The 23,332-nt window shown below is 52.9% G+C and overlaps 12 protein-coding genes across 12 annotated transcripts; 8 read left to right on the forward strand and 4 right to left on the reverse strand.

Moving 5' to 3' along the window:
• Positions 1-698: 698 nt before the first annotated feature.
• On the forward strand, positions 699-2,366 carry LDX57_007306 (uncharacterized protein). The gene has a single exon (XM_046089022.1). The coding sequence runs from the start codon at positions 937-939 to the stop codon at positions 2,332-2,334; it is 1,398 nt and encodes a 465-aa protein (XP_045944992.1). The 5' UTR covers positions 699-936; the 3' UTR covers positions 2,335-2,366.
• Positions 2,367-3,336: 970 nt separating this feature from the next.
• Positions 3,337-3,908, forward strand: LDX57_007307 (uncharacterized protein; the record flags this gene model as incomplete). The annotated part of the gene is made up of 2 exons (XM_046089023.1): positions 3,337-3,407; positions 3,563-3,908. The coding sequence occupies 2 exons, from the start codon at positions 3,337-3,339 to the stop codon at positions 3,906-3,908; spliced, it is 417 nt and encodes a 138-aa protein (XP_045944993.1).
• Positions 3,909-4,011: 103 nt separating this feature from the next.
• Positions 4,012-5,112, forward strand: LDX57_007308 (uncharacterized protein; the record flags this gene model as incomplete). Its single annotated transcript, XM_046089024.1, has 6 exons — positions 4,012-4,120; positions 4,209-4,423; positions 4,504-4,701; positions 4,761-4,788; positions 4,846-4,961; positions 5,029-5,112. 6 exons carry the CDS (start codon positions 4,012-4,014, stop codon positions 5,110-5,112), a joined length of 750 nt encoding a protein of 249 aa, XP_045944994.1.
• Positions 5,113-5,647: 535 nt separating this feature from the next.
• Positions 5,648-6,276, forward strand: LDX57_007309 (uncharacterized protein; the record flags this gene model as incomplete). The annotated part of the gene is made up of 2 exons (XM_046089025.1): positions 5,648-5,812; positions 5,884-6,276. The coding sequence occupies 2 exons, from the start codon at positions 5,648-5,650 to the stop codon at positions 6,274-6,276; spliced, it is 558 nt and encodes a 185-aa protein (XP_045944995.1).
• Positions 6,277-6,420: 144 nt separating this feature from the next.
• LDX57_007310 (uncharacterized protein) lies at positions 6,421-7,266 on the forward strand (the record flags this gene model as incomplete). Its single annotated transcript, XM_046089026.1, has 2 exons — positions 6,421-7,053; positions 7,114-7,266. The coding sequence occupies 2 exons, from the start codon at positions 6,421-6,423 to the stop codon at positions 7,264-7,266; spliced, it is 786 nt and encodes a 261-aa protein (XP_045944996.1).
• An 874-nt stretch (positions 7,267-8,140) lies between these two features.
• Positions 8,141-9,744, forward strand: LDX57_007311 (putative MFS sugar transporter; the record flags this gene model as incomplete). Its single annotated transcript, XM_046089027.1, has 2 exons — positions 8,141-8,345; positions 8,405-9,744. 2 exons carry the CDS (start codon positions 8,141-8,143, stop codon positions 9,742-9,744), a joined length of 1,545 nt encoding a protein of 514 aa, XP_045944997.1.
• A 401-nt stretch (positions 9,745-10,145) lies between these two features.
• LDX57_007312 (glycoside hydrolase family 131 protein) lies at positions 10,146-11,070 on the forward strand (the record flags this gene model as incomplete). Its single annotated transcript, XM_046089028.1, has 4 exons — positions 10,146-10,245; positions 10,306-10,442; positions 10,501-10,665; positions 10,726-11,070. 4 exons carry the CDS (start codon positions 10,146-10,148, stop codon positions 11,068-11,070), a joined length of 747 nt encoding a protein of 248 aa, XP_045944998.1.
• A 132-nt stretch (positions 11,071-11,202) lies between these two features.
• Positions 11,203-12,003, reverse strand: LDX57_007313 (SDR family oxidoreductase; the record flags this gene model as incomplete). The annotated part of the gene is made up of 1 exon (XM_046089029.1): positions 11,203-12,003. One exon carries the CDS (start codon positions 12,001-12,003, stop codon positions 11,203-11,205), a length of 801 nt encoding a protein of 266 aa, XP_045944999.1.
• A 585-nt stretch (positions 12,004-12,588) lies between these two features.
• On the forward strand, positions 12,589-14,534 carry LDX57_007314 (putative MFS multidrug transporter; the record flags this gene model as incomplete). Its single annotated transcript, XM_046089030.1, has 5 exons — positions 12,589-12,668; positions 12,753-12,869; positions 12,948-13,001; positions 13,064-13,525; positions 13,589-14,534. The coding sequence occupies 5 exons, from the start codon at positions 12,589-12,591 to the stop codon at positions 14,532-14,534; spliced, it is 1,659 nt and encodes a 552-aa protein (XP_045945000.1).
• A 327-nt stretch (positions 14,535-14,861) lies between these two features.
• LDX57_007315 (uncharacterized protein) lies at positions 14,862-16,905 on the reverse strand (the record flags this gene model as incomplete). Its single annotated transcript, XM_046089031.1, has 4 exons — positions 14,862-15,188; positions 15,292-15,814; positions 15,906-16,056; positions 16,107-16,905. 4 exons carry the CDS (start codon positions 16,903-16,905, stop codon positions 14,862-14,864), a joined length of 1,800 nt encoding a protein of 599 aa, XP_045945001.1.
• A 417-nt stretch (positions 16,906-17,322) lies between these two features.
• On the reverse strand, positions 17,323-19,322 carry LDX57_007316 (MFS transporter; the record flags this gene model as incomplete). Its single annotated transcript, XM_046089032.1, has 3 exons — positions 17,323-18,710; positions 18,787-19,065; positions 19,163-19,322. 3 exons carry the CDS (start codon positions 19,320-19,322, stop codon positions 17,323-17,325), a joined length of 1,827 nt encoding a protein of 608 aa, XP_045945002.1.
• Positions 19,323-21,369: 2,047 nt separating this feature from the next.
• Positions 21,370-22,419, reverse strand: LDX57_007317 (uncharacterized protein; the record flags this gene model as incomplete). Its single annotated transcript, XM_046089033.1, has 1 exon — positions 21,370-22,419. The coding sequence occupies one exon, from the start codon at positions 22,417-22,419 to the stop codon at positions 21,370-21,372; it is 1,050 nt and encodes a 349-aa protein (XP_045945003.1).
• Positions 22,420-23,332: the final 913 nt, after the last annotated feature.

A 23,332-nucleotide genomic window follows, 5' to 3' on the forward strand; every position in this document is an offset into this window, starting at 1 on the left:
ATTCGGCATAAACCACGGCCTGAATTTGCTCCCACGGCTCTCCTCCGAGTTCGCCGCCGGGCTGGTCAGAATATCCTAAAACAAAACCCCCACGGCGAGCGTCGAGACAATGAATCGATCTCAATCCCGTCCACCCTTCGTTTTCGAAGTGCATATGGTGGAGACGGGGAGGCAGCTAAAGGCTGCGTTATGAGAGATGATAATCCCAACGAAGTAAGATCAAGATCGTCGGTTGTCCGCACAGGAAGATTCTATCAGACTGAGAAGTACCGCCGTACTAGAGCTTTGGCTCCCCCAATGACGGCCGCTCTTGTGGCAACGCGCTCGGGTAAATTAGGTTCCTTGTCACCTCTTGTAGACTTGTGTCCTTGAGGGCGGAATGCAGTCGAGCAGATCCGCTGCAGGTCATTTCATCGAAGAGGATTGGCTACGGAAGCGGGCCGCCGGTCTTTGTTCTGCAGCAGATAGCGATCCTTCGTTCAACGTGCGGATCGCCGATGGCATTGAGTTCGGCACGGGTGACGGAATGCTCCCAATTGTCCCCTATTTCCCATGGCAGGCAGTTAGAGAACAACCACGGAATGAAGCAGGTCAAGCGATCTCCAATTAAGAATCTCAAGCCTTCCGCCGAGTCCGCCCACATGGTGGCTCGAAGTGTTCCAATGGCCCGCTTTTTTTCTTTACTTTCTTCGAATGATCGGCCCCGATGATGGAGTGGCTTATTTGTTTAGGGCTGTGGAGGAGGGCTGGAAATGGAAGAATCCGAAGAATTTTCTGTGCCGGTCATTAAAGTTATCGGTTTGGGTGGTCATATTAAAGAATGAGGCCCACCTCCCTTCGAAGGGTACACTTTTCCTTCCTCGCTGGAACATTTTAGGAACTTCTCAATCGCATTGTCTCCCAACCACTAAAGGCAGATGGTCTTGTGGTCACGTCATGTCTCCCCTACTTCCCAATGATATCATTCTCCTGGTTGGGGAGTTCTTGGAAGACCACGAAGACCGCTATAATCTTGTCTTTGTTTGCCGTCGCTTTCACGACCTTCTCTTACGCCTAGTATATCGAAAGGCCACTTTGAAGAATGCCTCGCAGACTCGCTCTTTCCTGAATGCTCTCTTGCGTCGTCCTGAGCTGGCTCGGGCGGTGCGAAGCCTGCATTTCGATGACTGGAAGCAAACATCTTCTACCTCTTCTATATCCTCATCGCAGCACATTTACTGGACGCCATTCAAGAACTGGGCTCGGTCGATCAGCCAGTCAGAGGAGGAGTATGTACAATGGGAGCAGGACTTGCTTGACGACGTGGAGGAGGCTTGGATTGCTCTTGCTCTGCCACTGGCGAGCAACCTACGACAACTCCGATTGGTGTACCCACAAAAGAGCGTGTATCTGGACCGCACGCTGCAAAGGGCTTTGAAGGGGGAGAAGCCCTTCGACGACCAGTCCGCCTTCCGTGTTTTACAGGAGGTGTCTCTCGGCCACATGGAGAATGAGGCAGACACTCCGGGTAGCTTCGCACCCTCCCAGCTCTTCCCTTTCTTCCAGTTACCGTCGATGCGAGCGTTATCGGCGTATTCAGTAGTCGAGTCCAGCTCCTCGTCCGACGACGAGGCCGGACAGACGACGGAGACACCTCAGGTCGGGTTCTCAAGAATCTCTGAGATCACGCTCCACTCAAGCAATGGTTCTAAGGGCATGGAAGGACTGATCGCATCCTGTCCGTCGCTTCGGTCGTTTAAATATCAGCACTCCGATTCCCATCTGCTCTCTGAGGGCTACCGGCCCTCGGAATTTGCCCGGTCGCTGGCGGCCAGTAAAGGCAGTCTCGAGACATTGTGGCTGGATAGCTTCGGAACCCATCTGCCCTTCACCATCGCCGGAGCCAATGAGACACATGACGAATGGTTCGGGACGTTGGCGGATTTTACGGCGTTGAAAGACATCCGCATCCGTCTCCCTAACCTTCTGGACGTCCGCTACCAGCTCGAGCCCTCGACCGCGTTACCCGACGTTCTCCCGCCGTCGGTGCAAACGTTGTCCGTGGAAGGATGCAAGGAGATGTCGTTGAGAATGCTGATTGGGCAGCTGAAATTGGTGCTCGGTCAGCGCGAGAAGCGGTTTGTCGGTCTGCGTCGCTTGGACATCGAAGGGCTCTTCCATGACGAAGAAGACGAGGATGCTTCGGGATACGATGCCGACGCGGCTAACACCGGGGCCGAGAAGGTCATCAAGCCTCGGATCTATGAGATGACCGAAGCGTTACACATCTCATGCGCTGAGGCTGGCATCGAGCTGCACCTGCGCGACCGAGACTGCCCTTCGACGATGACCTAACATGATTATGAGATACGAACTTTCTTTTGGAGGGATGGCATAGACTTTTGTCTTCTTTATATGGTTTTTTGTTTGTTTGTTGAGTTGCATAATACCCTCATAGACACGATAGACAGGGGAACTGAAAAGTTCTAACTTCTGCGTGATGATTTGTTCATTATATGGTTGTATTGACTTTTTGATAGACAGTTGGCATGGCCGATTCTTACAGACTTTTTATCTATGCATGCATTTGATCAGCGTTGCTACACTTCATCTCTACTACGTGTACTCCATGTGCGAGAGGCAAGGGGTCAAGCCGATGGCCAACTACCGTGCACTATAATTTACTATAGACCAACCATGGTCAGGCCGAGAGGATAGACTAGCGGTCCCAGCCGACCAAAAATGCTGGAGAAAGGAAGCGCTCGAGGCTTCCTGGACTCACGCGATCTCGCTTTCTCCGCATTTCACGTCGTATTTCATCGGGCCGCTGACGTCGTTGGTTTCTTGTCATCTGGCATCTCCTCGGAGTGTATCTAATTAATCTTATTCTCCCCTTTCCGGATTTATTGTCCACATCCAAATTCCTCTCAACTTTCATTCTCTCCTTCGTTTCAGTCCTCCCTCATTTATTTATCGCTGTTTCCTGTCTGTCCTCTTATCGGTCAACCCCAACAGCTAACACAATGCGGTCCATCCACGGGGTGGACGATCGCGACCGTGAGGAGAAACACGAAAAGTATGAACACGCAGAGAATTTGCCCGCCTACGAAGACCCTTTTGGCAATGAGGAATTTGCAGAGGTTCAATATCGCACCTTGCGATGGTGGTGAGTCCGGTCATGTCTCTACTATCCTGCACACTGGATCACATTCTATCTGGTGTCAATACTGACCTGAACTCTTTCTCTCTCCAAGGCAATGCGCTATGAGTAGGCCCCCTCCCGATATCACGCAACACAAAGTAGAAATACAAGAACACCGGCCCTAATATCAGGTCTCTGATCTTCTATCGATAGTCATGATTGCCGAGACGATCTCCCTGGGAATCTTATCGCTGCCGTCAGCCGTGGCGGCGCTCGGCCTGGCACCGTGAGTGGTTACCCACGCCTATCCCAAGACTTTTGGCGTCTTGGGGCTTCACTGTGGCTGATTTAAGCCTTTCGCTCTTCCCGTCCCTGGTCCTCACCCCGCCAGGTCGTGACACCTTGTGTTATGTGTCAATGTTGATGTTTCCCGATTGACAGAGCTGTCATCCTCATCGTCGGCCTCGGCATCGTCGCCACCTATACCGGCTACGTGATCGGGCAGTTCAAGCTGCGCTATCCTCATGTCCATAGCATGGCGGACGCCGGCGAGGTCATGCTCGGTCGCTTCGGGCGCGAGCTGCTCGGCACCGCACAGCTGCTCTTCCTGGTATTTATCATGGGCAGCCATATCTTGACATTCATTGTCATGATGAACACCGTCACCGACCACGGCACCTGCTCGATCGTCTTTGGGGTCGTAGGCCTGGTCTTGTCGTTTGTGTTGACGTTGCCGAGGACGTTGAAGAAGGTGTCGTGGATGTCGATATCGTGTGCGTATAACTAAATCTGCTTCTTCTTACGCTAGCTTTTGTTTTACTCGGGGACCTGGAGCTGATATTCCAGGACGACCAGCGTTCATCAGTATCATTGCTGCGGTGTTGGTCACCATGATCGCCATCGGCATCCAACGCCCTGGCGATGGTCAAGTCGATACCACCGTGAAAACGAACCTATATGAGGGCTTCCTCGCCGTGACGAACATTGTTTTTGCTTATGGTAGGCTAGTTTACCGTCCCTCCCTCCCCGAGATTCCCAGACTGGCTACCTCGGCAATAGGCAATTTCGATGATTAACTCGAATCTAGCCGGCCATGTGGCATTCTTCGGCTTCATTTCTGAGATGAAGACCCCCACGGACTACCCGAAGACGCTGTATATGCTCCAAATCACCGACACAAGCATGTACGTCGTCACCGCTGTGGTAATCTATTATTACGGCGGAAAGGACGTCAAATCGCCGGCTCTGGGATCGACGAGCCCTTTAATCGCGAAGATTGCCTATGGCATTGCCATTCCGACCGTATGTTCAGGACAGACTCTGCATTCTACTGCTATATCAATTCAGACACAGACCAGTACGGTCAAGCTAACCCACTATAGATCGTGATCGCAGGTGTGATCAACGGACACGTCGCGTGCAAGTACATCTACGTACGCCTCTTCCGCGGAACAGATCGCATGCATAAACGCAACTTCCTCTCCCTAGGGACATGGGTACTGATCGGGCTGGTGCTTTGGACGGTGGCATGGATCATCGCCGAGGCGATTCCCGTGTTCAATAACCTCCTGAGTTTGATTGTAAGGGATACACTCTCTATAGCCATCACTCACGGCATGCTAATACTAGGATCCGATAGACGGCTCTCTTCGCAAGTTGGTTCACATGTGAGATCTCCATCCCTTTTCCTCTTTCGTGAGATGCAAAATCTAATACCGGACTAGACGGAATGAGCGGCATCTTCTGGTTATTCATGAACTGGGGACGATACACTTCATCGAAGCGGAAGATCTTCCTGACTATTATCAATGCTATTGTCGTCGGAATTGGGGGTTGTTTGGTAAGGCTACCCTTCGAATTATCTTCGTTGTGGCTGCTTATCCAGAAGGGATGCTGATTTGATCTAGTGTGGATTGGGCTTATATGTCTCGGGCAAGGCTCTCCATGATAACCCTAGCAGTGCAAGTTTTTCGTGTGCCAACAACGCATGATGAGGTGTGGAGATACTCGAGGTACGGGGTTTATAGTAAGTGTTTTATGTGTTTAGATGGAACGTTTGCATTGTCACCATGTAAAGGTGTTTTTTTACTACTTTGATTCCCGAATATATCAGCCATTACATCAGATCTGCCATAAGAAACAAACGTCTTACTTAGTTGCCTACTCAGCAGTCTAGTAAGTGCGTGAGACAGATGATTCACCAAAACTGTTAGTTCGGGTTTCGCCGGATGGGAGCTAACCAGTTTCCCCTGCACCGGCAACGCATGATGATGTAGAACAGGAGATACCCGGGAAACAACAGGCTTTAGTAAGTAATTTATAACTATGAGGCTATAGAAAGGAAATACATTGCCTTAATTCCGCAGTTAACCGGTCCCTGTTCGTCGGCAACCTCATGATATCAACATGACGTCTTCCCCGCACGGCGAAGATTTGGTCGGGAAATAAATCCACCAACGCCTGCACGTGGGGTTCGGGCAGTTAATTGTCAAAGCTTTTGTAAATAGACTAATAGAGAGAGAGGTCATGTTAGAAGAGAAAGGCACGCAGACCGACCTCCCCACGATCGGCGACTCTCGCAGTTCTGCGGATTCGGCATCTGATTTGGAGAAGCAGCGTCTGTATCAGCAGGAAAGGAACAATCACGATGACGATCCTAATATTGTTCAATGGGATGGACCCGATGATCCTGTAAGATTGATCAATTTCAATTTATGCTGCGGCGAGGACTTTAGTGATCGGCATGCTCACACGCCTGACAGGAACACCCACGGAACTTTCGAATATTCCGCAAATGGATCATCACACTCACCTTAGGCTTTATGACGTTTTGCGTCACTTTCGCCTCGTCGGTGTTCAGCACGGCGGCTGTCGTGACGGCCGAGAAATTCGGGGTATCCGAGGAGGTCATGATACTGGGCACGAGTCTGTTCGTGCTGGGCTTCAGTTTCGGCCCGCTGATGTTTGGACCGTTGTCGGAGCTATACGGACGGAAGAAGCCATTGTTTGTGGGGTTTTTCATCTTCGCCATATTTCAGATCCCGGTGGCCGTGGCGCAGAATTTACAGACGATCTTTGTCTGTCGGTTCTTTGGGGGTTTGTTCGCCAGTGCGCCATTAGCTATTGTATGTGTGCAAGATCCGGAACGCAAGTGACGCCGTAACTAACGAGCGATGCAGGTCGGAGGAGCCCTGGCCGACCTTTTTGGTCCCGTTGACCGTGGCATCGCCGTCGCCATATTTGCTGCTAGCACGTTCATCGGGCCTGTTGCTGGTCCCATCGTGGGCGGGTTCATCACCATGTCTTATCTTGGCTGGCGGTGGACTGAGTATATCACGGCTATAATGGCATTCTTCTTCGGCACGATCGGCTTGCTAATCGTGCCCGAGACCTTTGAGCCCGTTCTTCTCCGGCGACGGGCGCAGGTGTTGCGACGGAAGACGGGCAACTGGGCTCTGCATGCTCGCTCGGAGGAAACTATTGTCATGGACCCGAAGCATATCGCGCACAATTATCTCCTGCGACCGGTGCAGATGCTAATCCTTGAGCCTATCCTGTCCCTGATCACCTTGTATATGGGCTTTATCTATGGATTCTTGTACTTGTGCTTCGAGGCATATCCGGTGGCCTTCCAACAGGACCGGGGATGGAACGAGGGGGTGGGTGCACTGCCATTTATTGCCATCACTTGCGGCGTGCTCGTAGGTTGCGGCTTCATAATCATGTTCACGAAGCTGCGGTTTCAGCGTGTGATGGAACGCACTGGAGCAATTGTCCCTGAAGAACGACTCATTCCCATGATGGTGGGTGGCGTATTATTGCCTGCAGGCATGTTTTGGTTTGGGTGGACGTCCAGTCCGAATATCACTTGGGTGCCACAGGTAATCTCAGGGGGATTCTTGGGAGCAGGGGTTCTGTTGATCTTCTTGCAGGTATGTGGCCATCTCAGCACATGTATAGCATGGCACTGTTCTTCCCACTAACTCCACCAGGGCTTGAATTATATCATTGACTGTTATGCCACCAACTCCAACTCTGCGATCGCCGCTAATTCATTCTTCCGGTCTGCGTTGGGGGCTGGATTCCCCCTGTTTGCCAATCCCATGGTAGGTTCTCTGTCTTCGGTCTACCGGGAGGCGAGCTGACGATAGCCAGTTCCACAACCTTGGAGTCAATTGGGCAATGACGTTGCTGGGATGCTTGACAGCGATCTTGTTTCCGGTTCCGATATTATTTTATGTCTATGGTAAGAAGATTCGGACGTGGAGTCGATATAGCCCGACTAGTTGACGTGGGTTATCTGGCTGGGATAAGTAGGACGTGTGTGGTCTGTAGACAATTAGATCAGCTAATTGATTTGGGCTTGAGTCTTATCACTGGTATCTTGACTGACACATCAGGATTATCAAGCCGGCTGATCCACAGTAGGTACCGATCAGCCCCGTAAACGAAGGGCGTTCATCCTGAGAAGCGAGGAACAGAACTGCGAGGAGGGTAACCTTCACTCGCTCTCTTCACCATGTGAGCTTGACTTGTCCTCCGGAGTAACGGTTACAGAGAGTCACAGAGAATCCCAGCCTGTCGTCGACGTGCGTTCCCTCTCCTTTCATGAGTTCGTGAAGATCCATCTTGGCTGGCCCGAGGTCCATCGGCCGGGTCCGATGGGAGTAGCCCGTCCAGTGGAGAAATCCACCTTCCGGCCATCTAAGCTGCTCAAATGCAAGCGGGGGCTTCTAAGCGACCCCATCCCCAGCCAAGCATCTGGTAGTCCAGACGACTAGAGTCTCTCTGGTGCTTCAGCCAAATTCTGGGGAAGTGGCGATCCACGGGTGCCGCCGATGGCCGGGCACGAAGCCCGTGCAACATACGGCACTTTCTGTATCTCACTGCGTGTGTAGGAGATGGGATCAACGGTCCTTTAATGGAACATCGATTGTATATCTAGCGGGAAATCGCCGCCCATTCTGATCGTATGATCTATCATCATTTTGTCTATAATCGAGCGTGTATGATCTAACCATGCAGCCTTATTTCGGCCTGCGCGGCGCTCTGCTGAACCGCGCTATCATCTGGCTGGTCGTTTGTCCAGCATTTCTCTGCTATGGCTATAACCAAGGCGTCACTGGCGGTCTCTTGACGCTCAAATCGTTCTCGGAGACGTTCCCCGAGATGAACACATTGACCACGACGGGAGAGCAGCAGCGTTATAACTCTACCATTCAGGGTAACCCTCCTCTGATATCCCTGAGCCTGGTGAAAGTAGCTCTCTTGCTGACATGTCAGGCACTGTGGTTGCCCTGTACACTGTGGGAGGGATCTTCGGATCCCTCTCCTGCATCTACCTGGGCGACCTGCTGGGACGACGTCGCGTCATATTCCTGACCTCCGCCGTGTCCATCATCGGCGCCATCCTGATGGCCACCTCGTTCGGTTTGCCCCAGTTCATCGTTGCCCGCCTGGTGCTGGGCGTGGGGACCGGCGGATACGTGGCCACGGTGCCAGTGTGGCAGGCCGAGATCTCGCAGGCGAAGAAGCGCGGTGCCCATGTCGTGACGGACGGCATCTTCATCGGTGCCGGCATCACCTTTTCCTTGTGGATCGACTTTGGATTCTACTTTGTCACCGGAAACTCCGTGTCGTGGCGGTTCCCGCTGGCGTTCCAAATCGTGCTGTCCTTGCTAGTCATGGCTTTCATCGTCGTCTTCCCCGAATCACCACGATGGCTGGTCAAGCGTGGACGACAGAGTGAAGCCCGGGAAATCCTGGCAGCGCTGGCGGATTTGCCGTCTGATGATGAGGCTATTAACATGGCTTTGGCTGACATCGAACGGTCGCTGGCTCTGTCGGGTACAGGGTCCTGGTTAGACATGCTGAGCATGGGAGAACAGCGACTCTTCCACCGTACTATGCTGGCAGCAAGTGGTCAGATGTTCCAGCAGATGTGCGGTATCAACCTGATCACTTTTTACGCAACGACCATCTTCGAGCAGTATCTGGGCCTGAGCCCCCTGCAGTCTCGCATTCTGGCGGCATCCATGTGCCTGACGCAACCGCTAGGCGGGTTCCTGGCCTTTTTCACCATCGATCGCCTAGGTCGGCGCCCGTTGATGCTCTGGAGTGCCGCGGGAATGTCGGCGTCGATGGCCGTCCTGGCAGGCACGACGTCGCTGACCGATAACACGGGCGCGCTGGTCACTGCCGTCGTGTTCCTGTTTGTCTTTGAGTTCATTTTCACCGTCGGCTACTCCGGTCTCACCTTCCTCTATGCCACGGAAGTCGCTCCGTTGCAGCTCCGCGCGGCCATCAGCGCCGTGTCCACGGCGGCAGTTTGGACGTTCAACTTCCTGCTGGCGGAGGTGACCCCCGTCGGCTTCAACACCATCGAGTACCGCTATTACATCATCTTCGCCGTGTTGAATGCGGTGATCGTGCCCGTCGTGTACTTCTTTTTCCCGGAGACCAACGGTCGGTCGCTCGAAGAGATCGACGAGATCTTCCTGCGCTCCAAGTCGGTGCTGGATCCACCACGCCTGGCGCGGACGCTACCACGGATGCACCTGGCCGAGGACGTGGATGTGGAAAGGACGGAATCTGGCGAGAGTGGTGGCAAGATGAAGATGTGAGGATAGGAAGGGAGGAACGGACTACGAAGGAAGGACCGAAATGGCAGGGGGAAAGGAAGACTCTGTACCTAGGGTTCATGACCGCAACGAAATGCAATGATGAAGCAGCGATGGATTCACCGTCACTCGCAGCGAGTGTCGGATGGACGGGCCGGACCTGGTTAAATCCAAATGATCGTCATGAAGACTCCCTTGCTGGATTTTAGTTTAATGAATGACTCCGTGTCAGTTTTGGCAGTGTAGATCTATCTGAAACGCCGTCTGAAACCGGCTCCATCGGGCGGTTGGTTATAAAGCCAAGTCCTTTGACACTCGTTGAAGAGTAGGCGACAGAAAGCAGTGCTTTTTTTTTCTCTTCTCATTCTATTCTTCAAATTTTTCTTGTCGAGTTCAATTTCAAAATGAAGTCCATTCTCTTTTACATTCCCTTGGCTCAGGCCGGTACTGTCGTCTGGAACGGCTTCTTCAACGAGTCCTTCACCGTCGACCACTTCGATAAATGTGAGTTCTTTTCTCTTGGGTTACCACTATAGCGCTGCAGAGAAGAGCTCATCATCTCAGGGTCATGGTCCAACCAAATTGAGCCCTTCCAGTGGTACATTCATGGTTCCGAGGAGACCTCCCACTACCTGGAGCTGTCCTCCGACTTCAAGAACCCAGCCGACAAAGCAGAGGCTAAGGGAATCCGCATCACAATTGTAAGTGCCTCAGCAGCTCTAGAATTGATCGGGTCCAAGCAATTACTCACAAAAATAGGACGACACTGCGTCATGGAACGGCCAGACCATGATGCGATCGGAGCTCATCCCTCAGACCAAGGCCGACCTAGGCTCCGGCCAGCTCTTCTACCACTTTTCGCTGCAGACGAAGGAGAAGAACGCGCCCGTGGCTGGACTCGAACATCAGATTGCGTTCTTCGAGGTATGTCATTCATCGTTCTATCTATATATCCACGGACTGTACTAACCACAGGCCCTCTAGAGCCACTTCACCGAACTGAAATACGGCGGCGACGAAGAGACCCTCCGTTGGATGGCCGACGGCAAATCCCACTGGTCGACCGATCTCGAGCCCGGCACCTGGTACAACTTTGCCTACGAGATCGACTTTGATGCGCAAACCGTCGGACTCTGGGCGTCGAACGGATCGGAGGCCTTGACGCAGGTCGTCAAGCCCGTGAGTGCGTCGGCTCAGACGAACTCGCAGGACTGGCATGTCGGCGAACTGCGACTGGATAACGGCGAGAAGGGCGGCGCTGAGGACTGGTTCTGGTCGGGCATCTACATTGAGAAGGGGGAGATTACCAAGGCGATTGCTGGACCTTGAAGAGAGAAGACTTAAGGTTTGTTGGAAGTGATAGAAAGAACTAGAATTTGAAAAGATATTCATTCATATATCATAACGTCCCGCATTATATATAGAAAAGCTATTTTTACATGCTTCGTAAGATCCATCAGTTTACCGCACGCAGTATCCACCGTCAATGCGCATGTCGTTGCCAGTCATGTACGTGCTGGCATCGGAGGCCAGGTAGACGTAGGCGCCCTTGAGCTCCTTAGCGTCACCGTTACGGCCGAGAGGAATCATGGAGAGCCAGAGGTTCTGGGTGTCTTTGTCGACGAAGTCAGACAGACCGGTGTCGATGTAACCGGGGGAGATGGAGTTGACACGAGCGAAGTCACGCCATTCGTTGGCCAGCGAGCGAGCGAAGTGGATGCAGCCAGCCTTAGCGACGTTGTAGGAGGTCTGTTCCTGAGGGAAGTTGGCGATGTGGCCGGACATGGAAGAGGTGACGATGAAGCTGCCAGTGCCGCGCTCCTTGAAGTGAGGGCCGACGGCCTTCGCGCAGTGGAAGGTACCGGTCAAGTCGGTCTGGATGACCTCCTCCCAGTCCTTGACGGAGCCGTCGAGGATGCCGCTGCTGGCGGTACGGCCGGCGTTGGCGATGAAGGCGTCGATCTGACCAAAGTCGGCGAGGACGTTCTTGACGAAGGACTCGACGCTGTTCCAGTCGCCGACGTCGCACTTGTAGGCCTTGGCCTTGACGCCGTAGGTCTTGGTGAGCTCGTCGACGTTCTTCTGGGCGCCCTCGGCACGGGAAGCGTAGGTGATGGCGACGTTGGCACCGAACTCGGCACAGCCCCGGGCGGCTTCAATACCCATTCCGCGGGGTCCGGAGGCACCGGTGACGACGACGACCTTGCCCTTCATGCTGAGCAAGTCGTGGAGGGAGTTGGCGGCGGGGACGTTGACGGGCATGTTGATTGTTTGTGAGGAGATATGTTCTGTAGGAGATAAAGAGATGGAGGTAGAGGTTCTCAGAGGATTGTAGAGAGGACTAATAGATAGATTGATTGATGAAGAAGAAAGAGAAGGTGAGGTGGTGAGGAGGTATAAATAGGAAGTGGTGATCTCACCAGGTGGGACGGACCGGGATGGTATGACATCATCGGGAGGCACAACTTACTACTAGTCTCAGCAGTGAAATCACCGACTGGGTCCGCCGACAAACCGGGCATCTCAAGTCCAGCCCACTTCGGACCGGCTTGGTCTACCAGGCGGCACACCGGGACTCAACGGTCAAGAACAAAGAAACTAACTAGAATTGTCGACATCATGGCCCGCAGCAACCCGCATCATGCACGTTTCTCCGGTTCCATGACGACACGAGAACCGGCCTGTCCGTGGTTCTCGGCGCTCTATGCTAAGACAACGCCCCAGCCAATTTTAATAAAACCATTCTGCTGCAAGTCGCTGCAGATCATGGCTCTCGAGCGACGTGTCTGGGACTAGTGAACAAGGAACAAGTCGAAGCTGTGCAAGATAGAACAATTTTCGTGTGTCATGTCAACCTCGGACCCGCAGCGTACCCTGCGAAGGGCCAGCACGCATACTAATGATTTTGACGATTCCTTTTTGGGCCGGTATGAATTTTCTCTGCTGCAGAAGTAGCTTCACGCGAAGGATCAGACCGGACAAAGGCTAATATTACATCGTACGATGCGCAGTGTGAGATCTTTCGTCCACCGGGATAGCCACGTCGGCGTGGTCGGCCACCATGCACTTCGAGATAAGGAAGATCTCGAAATTCATACCTGGGATGGGAAGGATGACCCGGATAATCCGTACGTGTGGTCCAGGGAACGAAATTGAAGTTCGAACTGAAAAGCGAACAGCGACTAATGGCTATTGGTCCTGTATAGGTTCAATTGGAGCAATTCGTACAAATGGACGTTAACCATCACCATCTGCATCATGTGAGCCGTCCTCAATTTGAGATACTATACATCTGGCTTCAACTGACATTCAATGCCTCCAGATCGGTGCTGACCGGTCTCCCGGCCGGTTCCTACGGTGCCGGGAATAACTACATGGAAGAAAAGTTCCATGTGCAAAATACGCCGTTCCCAAACTTGGCCTGGGCCACGACTTCCTGGAACATGGGAGCCGCCTTTTGGCCGCTCATTTTCGTACCCTTGACCGAGTCGTCGGGTCGTATGCCAGGATATTTTGTCGCATATGGACTGTTGATCATATCGCTATTCCCGTCCGCCTTTGCGCAAAACTTCGCGACGCTGGTGGTGACCCGGTTCTTCGGCGGCGGTGCTTCGTCTGTGTCGATTAACATCGTCGGTGGTAGTATCAGTGACGTCTGGCGTGGTGACAAGGCACGCAGTATCCCAATGTCACTATTCGGCTTGACTAGTGTCATTGGAATTGCTCTGGGACCGTTCATCGGCTCTGCCATTCAGGCTATTCATAAGAATGACCCATGGCGATGGTGAGCTTCTATTCCATAAGTCCAATCTGCAATCCTGTACTAACGAATTTCACTCCATCAAAGGATATTCTACATCCAAATCATCTACAACGCCGGCTTACTCCCCATCTTCTGGTTCATCCTCTACGAAACCCGCGCCGACGTGATTCTCTCACGCCGCGCCAAAAAGATCCGCAAAGAGACCGGGCGCCCGGTCTACGCGGAGGCCGAAATCAGCCAAACGAGCGTGTGGAAGCTACTACAGGTGTCATTCGAGCGGCCCACACGCATGCTACTAACCGAGCCCGTCGTAGCATTCTTCACCCTCTGGATCAGTTTCGCCTGGGGCATCCTCTTCCTATTCTTCAGCAGCGTCGTCCAAACCTTCAGCACAAACTACGGCATGAACACCCTCCAGACAGGACTCATCCAGCTCGCCATCTCAGTCGGCGCGCTCATCGGCACCATCATCAACCCCCTTCAAGACATGATCTACCTGCGGTCTGCGCGCCGCAACAAAGAAGTCCCCGGCCGCCCAATACCCGAAGCGCGCCTGTACACGTCCATCCCGGGGAGCTTGCTCTTCGCCGGCGGGCTGTTCTGGTACGGGTGGTCGAGTTTCCCGCACGTGCATTGGATCGTGCCGACGTGCGGCATCGCCGCCACGGGTCTGGGCATCTACTCGATCTACATGGCCGTCATTAACTACCTGACGGACGCGTACGAGAAGTACGCGGCGTCTGCGCTGTCGGCGGCGTCGTTGGGTCGGAATTCCTTCGGAGCGTTTCTACCACTGGCGTCGTATCAGCTTTTTGATCGGCTGGGATACGGATGGGCCGGCTCGTTGCTGGGGTTCATCGGTGTGGCGCTGTCGGTGGTGCCGTTGGTGCTGGTGTGGAAGGGGCCGGAGATTCGACGACGCAGTCCGTTCATGCGCGAGTCGACTTTCGGAGGGGATGAAGATGAGGCAGAGGCAGAGAAGGAGGAAGAGGCTGCGGTGGGAGGGAATGGAGCGGAGCGGAGAGAGTGAAATATCTGGTCTTAAGGATTGGGGACATGGCGTTGTCGGATTGGGTATGTATGGGTTGGTTATCTGGATATATGGGCAAAAAGGGCGTCAGGGTTCGGTAACAGCATCTACAGTGATAGAACTTACAGAAAAGAAACCAATTAAACGTATACATAGAGCATTCGATTCTTTTGAGATGCAATATGACATCGATGTATGTACATCCCAGATTGAATCAGATAATTTACTACCCAGACCCAGGACGGTTAGATCGAAATAATACATCTATTAAATAACTACAATATATTCATGACATTGTTGAAAAAAACACAAAATAGAAAAAAGGAATCAATCCGATTCCTCTCCCTCCGCTTTATCTACCTCCGAACCGTCCTCGTCGACAATGACCACCATCCACACACCCACTTCTCCGTTATTCGCAAGCAACGGCGTACAATGTACCCATCGATCCCGACCCTCGGTATTGTATCGATTCACCCACTTAATGCGCGCCGTTACACTGCGACCGCTCATCATCGCATGCAGCAATTCGTCGCGAATGTCCGCTGATCCGCCGATACGCGAGAGAAACGACGATTGAAGCATCCCGGGGATCTGCAGGGATGGGGAGGTGAACAGGACACGAAGCGAGGGATACGGTCGGACGAGAAGATACTGGAGGTTGGTGAGTGCTAGTCAACGTATACTATAACCACCGCGAACAAGGGGAAACAAGGTCGTGGTGTGCAGTGACCCTGTGGATAGGTCTCGGACATACATTCTCATAAACGCCTGTCAGCGATGTCCTGAAAAAGGAAGATTTGAATTCCCGACTCCGAATGGCCTCGAGCTCCTGGTTCTCCCACGACGTGTCTGCGCGGGATTGCATGCGTTGACTCCGGAGACTGAGACGGGGATCTAGGACGGGCTGGAAGAGGTCGCCGCCGTGGTCCTGCACCAGGCCGAGCTCCCGGGGACTGAATAACTCGGAGAGCTCGTGAAACTCGGACTTGGGTGGCTTTGCTTGCTGCTGTTGTTGGTCGTCTTCATCTTTTTGTTGCGGTTGGTCGGGCTGTTCTGGTTGGTCTGGTAGTAGCAGAGATGACACTTCGCCCTCATTTTCGCTTCGCTGCTTATGTTCAATTTGCGTGCGTAGCGTCTGCAGTGAATCCATACGGGCGCCTTCCATCGCCAGCCCCGAAACGTCGATTTGCGCACCGATGAAATATCGGACGTTGCCTTGGCCGTCGCAGAGTGGCGCGCATTGCAGAAGGTTCATAAACGGAGACCCGTCTCGTCGACTGGAAGAGTGGAGGAGATCATCAGAATCCGTACAGTTGACAGCGACAGCGACAGCAAGAGGCGAATCGCGGGCGAAGAACATGAACCTACTAGTTGAGAAAAAGCTCTGAGTGATGCCGGGCCGACTTGATGCCCTCTCGAATGCGTCGCACGCTATGGGGGTTTGTCTTGGGCCCTTGCAGGAATCGACAATTTCGGCCAAGCACGTAGTCCATGCCATACTGCGTTGTGCGGTGGAATTCTACGCCCGTGTTAGCGACCACGGACAGCACCGAGACATGGCCATCGTACCCTCGGATGCGAAGATGATCGGGTTATCTGGTCGCGACGGATCCGTTAGACAGAAGACTTCCGCCAGCGCATCTGACGTGCCCTGGAACTTCTCCGGGAGAGTTCCTCGGACCCGTTCTTCGACAATCTGGCTGGTGATGGAGATGCATCGCGACGTGATGAATGCCGGGAGCTCCTCCGCGGTCAGCGCCAGGAGCGCCTCCTGTACGCGTCGCTCGAGTGCCGGGTTACCGGTGAGTCCGACCGGCTGCAGGTGATGATTACGATCGACGGGCTGGATGGAAGGTGGTGGCACGTCGACAGATAGACGCACGAGAGAGTTGGCGTACTCAATCGCCTTGAGGGCCTTGCAGGCGTTCAAATAGTAGGTTAGTGTGGACAAAGATCGCGGTCGCTCGTCGAGCAGGAACTCGCGAAACTGCGCCAGATATCGCGAGTCATTGAGGATGGTGCGCATATGGTCGATGGAAAACATTACGTCGGCCATGCGCTCCAGAGAGTGCAGCGGGGCATCGCCGCCGCCATACGGGGCGATGAGATCGTACGAGAGCCCGTCTTCGCGCACGGGGTTAAATTCGGCGGAGCCATCGTATGGGTTCGTTTCTTGCAACAGCGGCAACTCGTTGACGAAGAAGTTGCGCCGTAGGGTCTTCACGGAGGCAGTGGGCGACGCGCATCCTGATTGTCGCGGTGGATGGGGAAAGCCCTCGATGAGTTCGTTGCTTCTGTCGCGAAAGTCATCGAGAGCGACCGTGGAAGCGTAAGAGTACAAGGACTCTGCATCGGAGCTGACATCCATCGTGAGTGCTGCGAGAACAGAGACGATGAAAGGGGAGAGCTACCAGGGACAAGAACTCACAGTGCCTTTGTGTTTTGTTGAAGAGTCTAGAACTATATACTCCTGCATTGTTCGTCTGACACCTCGAACGATCGCCTGTCATTGAGATGGACGGCGCACCAAACAGACAGGCAACGGCGATTGATCGATCATCTGGACCCAGTAGTCGACTCATTCCACAGGATCGGAGCGATGAAAATAGCGATGATGCAATGGTGCAGGCAGGCAGACAATAGTGCAGTGGATCTTGGTTGTATTCGGACGGGCGAACGCATCTATCAATCTACGATCTATCCGTTCTATCTATCCATCCCGGGGTCATGTCGGTCGTAGCCACATATACACATCCCATTCCATATTTCGTTCACGTCGTCGCGTTCACCTCCCACGCGCCAACAGGCCCTCGGCCTCCTCGGTGGGTTCGCCTCCCTCGGATTTATGTTCCATCTCCAGTCGCTCCGCCATGGCGACTCCCTCGCGTCGTCCCTTGTCCGCGTTCACCATCCACACCAGCGGGATTGGCAGGACAATCAGCACGGCAATGAAGAAAAATCCCGTTCGCACTTGGCCTGTTGCATCGATGAGCAGTCCCACAATGGCCGGTCCAATAAACGAACTCCCCTTGTCAGTCGCGGCGTAAAGCGCATAGAACGCGGCTTCGCTGCCAGGGGGGATCAGCAGTCCGTAGAAGGATCGGCAGTACGATGACAGGCCGCCCGAGACGATTCCATGAATGATTCCCAACGGAAAGATTTCCCATGGTTGCTGCAGCCCGATCACGCCCCATTTCTTAAAAGCCGGAATGAACCCGAGCATGCCGTACAGTGGGATCAACTCGAACAGACCAATGCAAATCATGATCGTATGGTTCGATTTGAGTCCGAAGCGGCGCGACACGACCGGCCACAGGAATGCTCCCGCCATACCAGAAAGTGTCACGGTGATCGACAACAACCCGATCAGCGTAGTGCTCATCTTCAGCTCCGTGCGCGCGAACAAAATGGCCGTACCCGACACAGTGGCCATAGCGTCTGACAACAGGAACCATGCGACCAGGAAGACCATCACCTCCCGAAGCTTTACCGCGATTTTGATGGTTCCCCACAACGACTTCCACGCAAAGCCGACCAGGCCCAGCCAAGCGCGCCACCGGCTACCATGCCCGCCGGCAGTGGACGAGTGCAATGGGGGCCCGGGGCGGTTGCGCAGCCACCGACGCGTCACCCAAGTGAAGGCAAACCACCAGATACCCACCAGCAGAAGCACAAATCGCAGAGGAAGCGTCCCTGAGATTTTCGGGATGGACGTTTTCGACAGCGTGAAGAGGATAGTGATGCTTAGAATCTGTACGAGAACTGCGGCACAATAACCCAGTCCGACACCTTTGGATGAGATACGAGTTGATAATTGCAGTTCTGGTGACGTTGATTTCGAGTCGTTCCCCCCTCCCGGACCAGCAGGGCCGCGAGAGCCCAAGTTGTACTCGGCCTCGGCAAACGAATCTCGGCGCGGAGAAAAGCCCGCATCGGACTCAAAATCATGCATCTCTTCGGATTGCTTGGGTGATTCTTGAATGGACGGATCGTTGGCCACCAGAACGGGCAAAAAGGAGTTGAGGACGACAAATGATGAGCCAAGGCATGTAACACCGATGACCACCAACAACGCGCCGAGAACAAAAACTGGTGGTGCGATTAGGACAAACAACATGCTGGTCATCGATCCAATGAATCCGAACGCCAGTAGAAGTGTTTTACGGTTGTTCTCTACATGATGGAGAAAGGAGGTCGTCAACGGTCAGCCCGTAAGGGTCGGGGGTTCTAAAGCGATTATAGGTCATACCATAGTCCGCGAGAGCGCTGAATGACACCAAAGTCAATGCTTGGACAAGCACAGCCAGCGAAAATGTGTACATGGCGAAACTAGCGGTGTTGATCTCCAGACCCAATAGTCCTACAACACACTGCTCATTGGCTGTCCCATCGCGTCGAAACATCGCCGGGGCGGTTCCATTTCCAGGAGCTGCCGAAGGAGAGTCCGGACCGGTACAGGGGAGGTGGCTGGTTTGAAGGGTTCCGCGTTCGCGTGCCAATTGTTCGAGGGTGAGAGGTAGGAAAGAACCTGTATCGTGCAATCTTGATGAGTACACTTCCAGTCTTGCGGTGCGGGAAAGAAAGATGGGGAGAAAAGAAAAAGAAAAAGAAAAAGTAAGCCATACCTACACCACAAACGGCGAATACTTCTGCCGCAATACCGTAGGCATACCAGCCCAAAATCTCTCGACGGCTCGTCGGAGTGGTGTCTTCACCAGGATACCGCGGAGGGCGTTGTCGGACATCCTCGGCTGGGGAGTCCGGTGTGGATGAAGCATATGCCATGAGACTATAGGTAAGGGCAAGAGGATAGAAGAGAGCGGGATATTTTTGGACGGAATTCAAGCGACTTCACAGCGAGAACATGGCAGGGGTTGACGGAATGCAGAAAGAAGGGAAGGAAACGAGGAGAGACCGAAAATCCCGAACATCGCAGTGATTGTTCGGTCAATGCCTCAGGTCACCAAAAACTGACTCAGCGAGCGGAAGTCGCGGAACGGTTGGCCCCGCTGATTGGCTCCCCGCGATCTATACAGGCACGGACCAGCTGGGCAGCCTGGCGGTCACCGTGACATCATCGGCCATAGCGCCCACCATGTGGGTCGAGGTACCGGTACCTCTGGCCTCAGGCTTCGTTCGTGACCGAATGCGGACCCCTGGCAGCCTCAGGCTTTATAAAACATTCAAGGGTCCCCCTTCCGTTTGCATCTTCCCTCGAGTCCCCTCGTCACTCCCTTTGCATCCACGACCAGGAGGCCCCGCTCTGCCTCGTCAGGGCCGTTTCCAATGGGTAGGACGGTATCATCGGCGTTTGAGCCAAATGGGACATCGACAATTTAACTCACTTCATGCGACTAAACTTCTTCACAAGTACTTCTTCATTAACGCCGACTGCAATTATTTGCCCTGAAGTACATTCTGACGTTGCCTTGAAGCCAACACACTACCAGATATCTAATCAATACGAGATAACAACCCCCCCGGTCATCTCTTTTGTTTTGCAGAACTAACTCGGCTCCCTAAGAGCATTAGTGATTGTCCCACTTGCTGGAATATGAACCAACTACTTACCTACTGGGACCCGAAGCCTATTTGTTCCATAAAAACAACAAATCGGCGAATGGTCGTCTCCACAGAAGACTCACAACATTGCAGCGGGCCTGTTCGATGTGACTGTGTATTGTCCTTTGACAGGGATTGCAGAATTTCGCGGAGAGCCTCTAAAAGACCCACAAGTCTCATTAAATTTCGACTGAGGAGCATCCGCACAAGGACCCCCGATTCTTCTTCGTCCATCTCCGTCTCGCCCAGCTGAACTTTGCTGCGGATACAGATGAACTGCGGCAAAGGTTGTTCAAATGCCAGCGCACCGGGGTCAAACAGAGTGTTTTGGCGCGAAATCCCATATGCCAGACAGATAGCCTCGAAGAGACATAGACACTGCTCCGCAAGCGCTGGAATGGTAACAAAGGATGACTGGGGGTTGTTTCTGCATTCCTTGCACTGAAGGATGGTCTGTCCTTGGCTATAGACACGATGAACTAAGTCAAGAATGGTCCCAAGCTCCACAACGGTGTGGACATCACGAAGCTCGGTCAGGATCTGTACAGCGTTCATGGAACATTGACACTTTCCTTCGGTCTCCATCAGTGCGAGAGAAGCATGAACAGAGCCTGTGAGTGCGTGTCTCTGTTAACGGAGCAGAGATCGGTACATGCCTTGTCAAATCCCATGATACATTTTCCTATTACTTATCTCAGAGTGCTAGCGCCAGGTACCTCTCGAGCTAGCCATCACGCAGACAAGTCCTGCTTTGGGACCAAGTAAGCTCGACCTGAAGGGTGCAACATCTACAATGTCTCATTTGATTCCTCCTGATCCCAGCCCAATAGAAACCAGGCCTCGGACGGTTGGTGACGGATTGTCATGGAACGCCGCCTCACATTACCCTCGTCCCCGGCGCAGAAAACACGACCTGTTGGTCCGTCCTTTATGGGGCCAATGCCTCGTGTAACACTGAAAATCATCGCAAGGTTACACGGCTGTCGATTGTTACGAACGATGTCTGTGTCTAGATGACCTACATCTGCCAAGGCAGGAGGGGCGGGGAAACCGTCACATTGAACGTAAGAATTGACTTGTGTGGCCCTCCTTTGTCATTTCCTGAATCCTCGTGCATTTCATTGGCGGTGACAGAGCCTATCGGCAGCGAATAGTGTGAGAGAACTAACAGCCTATGTTTTACAACACCGGGCGACAGGAAATATCTGCACCTCAGAGGTATATTCGAATTAACATCAAAGCATGCACTTTTCATTGTTTGGCCTCGCCATTACCCAGTGAGCATCTTCATTCTCATCATGACCAACCGCAATTTCCGATCCGTCTCCATGATCATGATTAGCTTGCCTTGTGATGCTGAGACGGCCAGCATCTCCTGGGTGCAGAAGTGGATGCGACGAACAGTGCCCAATAAACCAGACAGTCTCGCATGCAACACCTGATGAACAAAGGAGACTTTCTCATCGGATGGAACACAAAATCCACCCACCAGCAAAGGACAGGCTTCAACTTGCAGATTGAAATGATTCCCAACTTCTTTTTGTCGTCCGCCGTTGGAAACTCGAGAGTACTCGGGCCAGCCATCATTTGGCTGCTCGTGGAACATCCCTTCTACCAACCCGTTCTCAACCGATGTGATTCTTTCGAGCGTTCCCACCAGGCTGTCGATGCTCACGACAACGACCATAAGAAGATTTACCATTGTCTTAGAGCAGATACCGCACTGGAGAACAGTCTCCGCCAATTGCTGCAATACCCGCTGGCAGCTAAGAATCGAGTCGATGGTAATGGTCGACTCCGTGCGATAGACTAGCAAATTCACCTGCATAAGCTCTCGAACCGCTTGCTCATGACACTGACACTGGAATTGACGAGACCCGTCGGCGCTTAGTATAAGGGGTTTGACTCTGTGGTCGTTGGGCGGAAGCTTATACTCGAGCATACGTCTCTCAGGCTTGCCCTGTGCCGGAGGTTCCAGAGTTTCGCTTTCGACGGATGTCCTATTCGGTAAAGATTCGATTGAGGAGGAGAGGGTTTGTGCCCATGGCTGGTATTCGTTCACAGGATGCTCCATAAATGCTGAGGGCTGGAGCCGGGGCATAGCCTGAACGAAGTCCGGTCCCTCACCATTCGGTACAAGGACATTGCCGGTAGAATAGCAGTCCATCAAAAGTGACTGACTTCGCAATTGTGGAGAAGAGCCTGCATCGCCCATTGTGTTATTTAGGTCGTGAATGTCCATTTGAGAAGCAGGGAAGACATCCTCTGGCTTTGTCTGGCTGACACAAATAGTCTGAAGAAGATTGCTGTCGGAATCCATATCCGAGGGTTGTGTAGGGACAAAATCTTGCAGCCAACTATCGGAAGATAAATCGATGATTTCCGAGGCTGCATTTGAGTTGACTATTAGTCACGTCAATTGAGATACTGTGAGAGCAGAACAAACCTGGAAAGGGTGATGCCCTATTTGAATTCAAGAATGACGAGGCTTGTAAGCCTGCATCCTCGAAGGACATGTCCTCAATCATGCTATCATCGAAAGGATTTCTGTCCAACACCATCTTCTCTATTGTGCCCTGGAAATATCGCTCTCCTTGGTCTCTTTCTAATATTGCACCCTCTTTTGCCTTGCCTTTCTTGGGACTACGAATCCTTCGACTCGCCTGATGGCTAGGGAACATCGACGACTCTTGGCTCAGAAACTGACTGTCGTGCAAAGAATCTCTCTTTTTCGCCGGCCTCCCCAGTCGCCGGGACATACTGTATATGCATTCGATCTTATGCTTCTGGCATCGTCGACAAGATGGCTTTTCGTGACTGCATCGGATCTTGGCTTGCTGACAGGCGTTGCATGTCGATCGAACTTTGACGCTCTTAGGCAAGGCATTCCCAGAAGTCCTTGGAAGTCGGTCTCGATTCATGGTGCGAGAACTCGTGACAGTACAACGATATACCAGGAAACCAATCATGCACCAAGTGAAAATAGAGATAAACAGGGGGTCATATTTTTTCTTTCACCTGACTGCAACAAGTCAACGGTGAACAGAGGCCTTTTTGAACCCACGGGCCAACACCATTTCTCTACCAGCGTAGCTGAGGCGTGCCCGGAAGTCATCACACCTGCAACGGTGTAGCAATAACACTGCATGGTTCTTAGACTCTGACGGTTACATAGAACACCTTCCATACCTAGTCCCCGTGTGGCGCCCCCCCCCACCTGCAGTCAGCTGTAG

This window comes from Aspergillus melleus (assembly GCF_016097325.1).
Source record: "Aspergillus melleus strain CBS 546.65 chromosome Unknown contig4, whole genome shotgun sequence".
Taxonomy (NCBI): domain Eukaryota; kingdom Fungi; phylum Ascomycota; class Eurotiomycetes; order Eurotiales; family Aspergillaceae; genus Aspergillus; species Aspergillus melleus.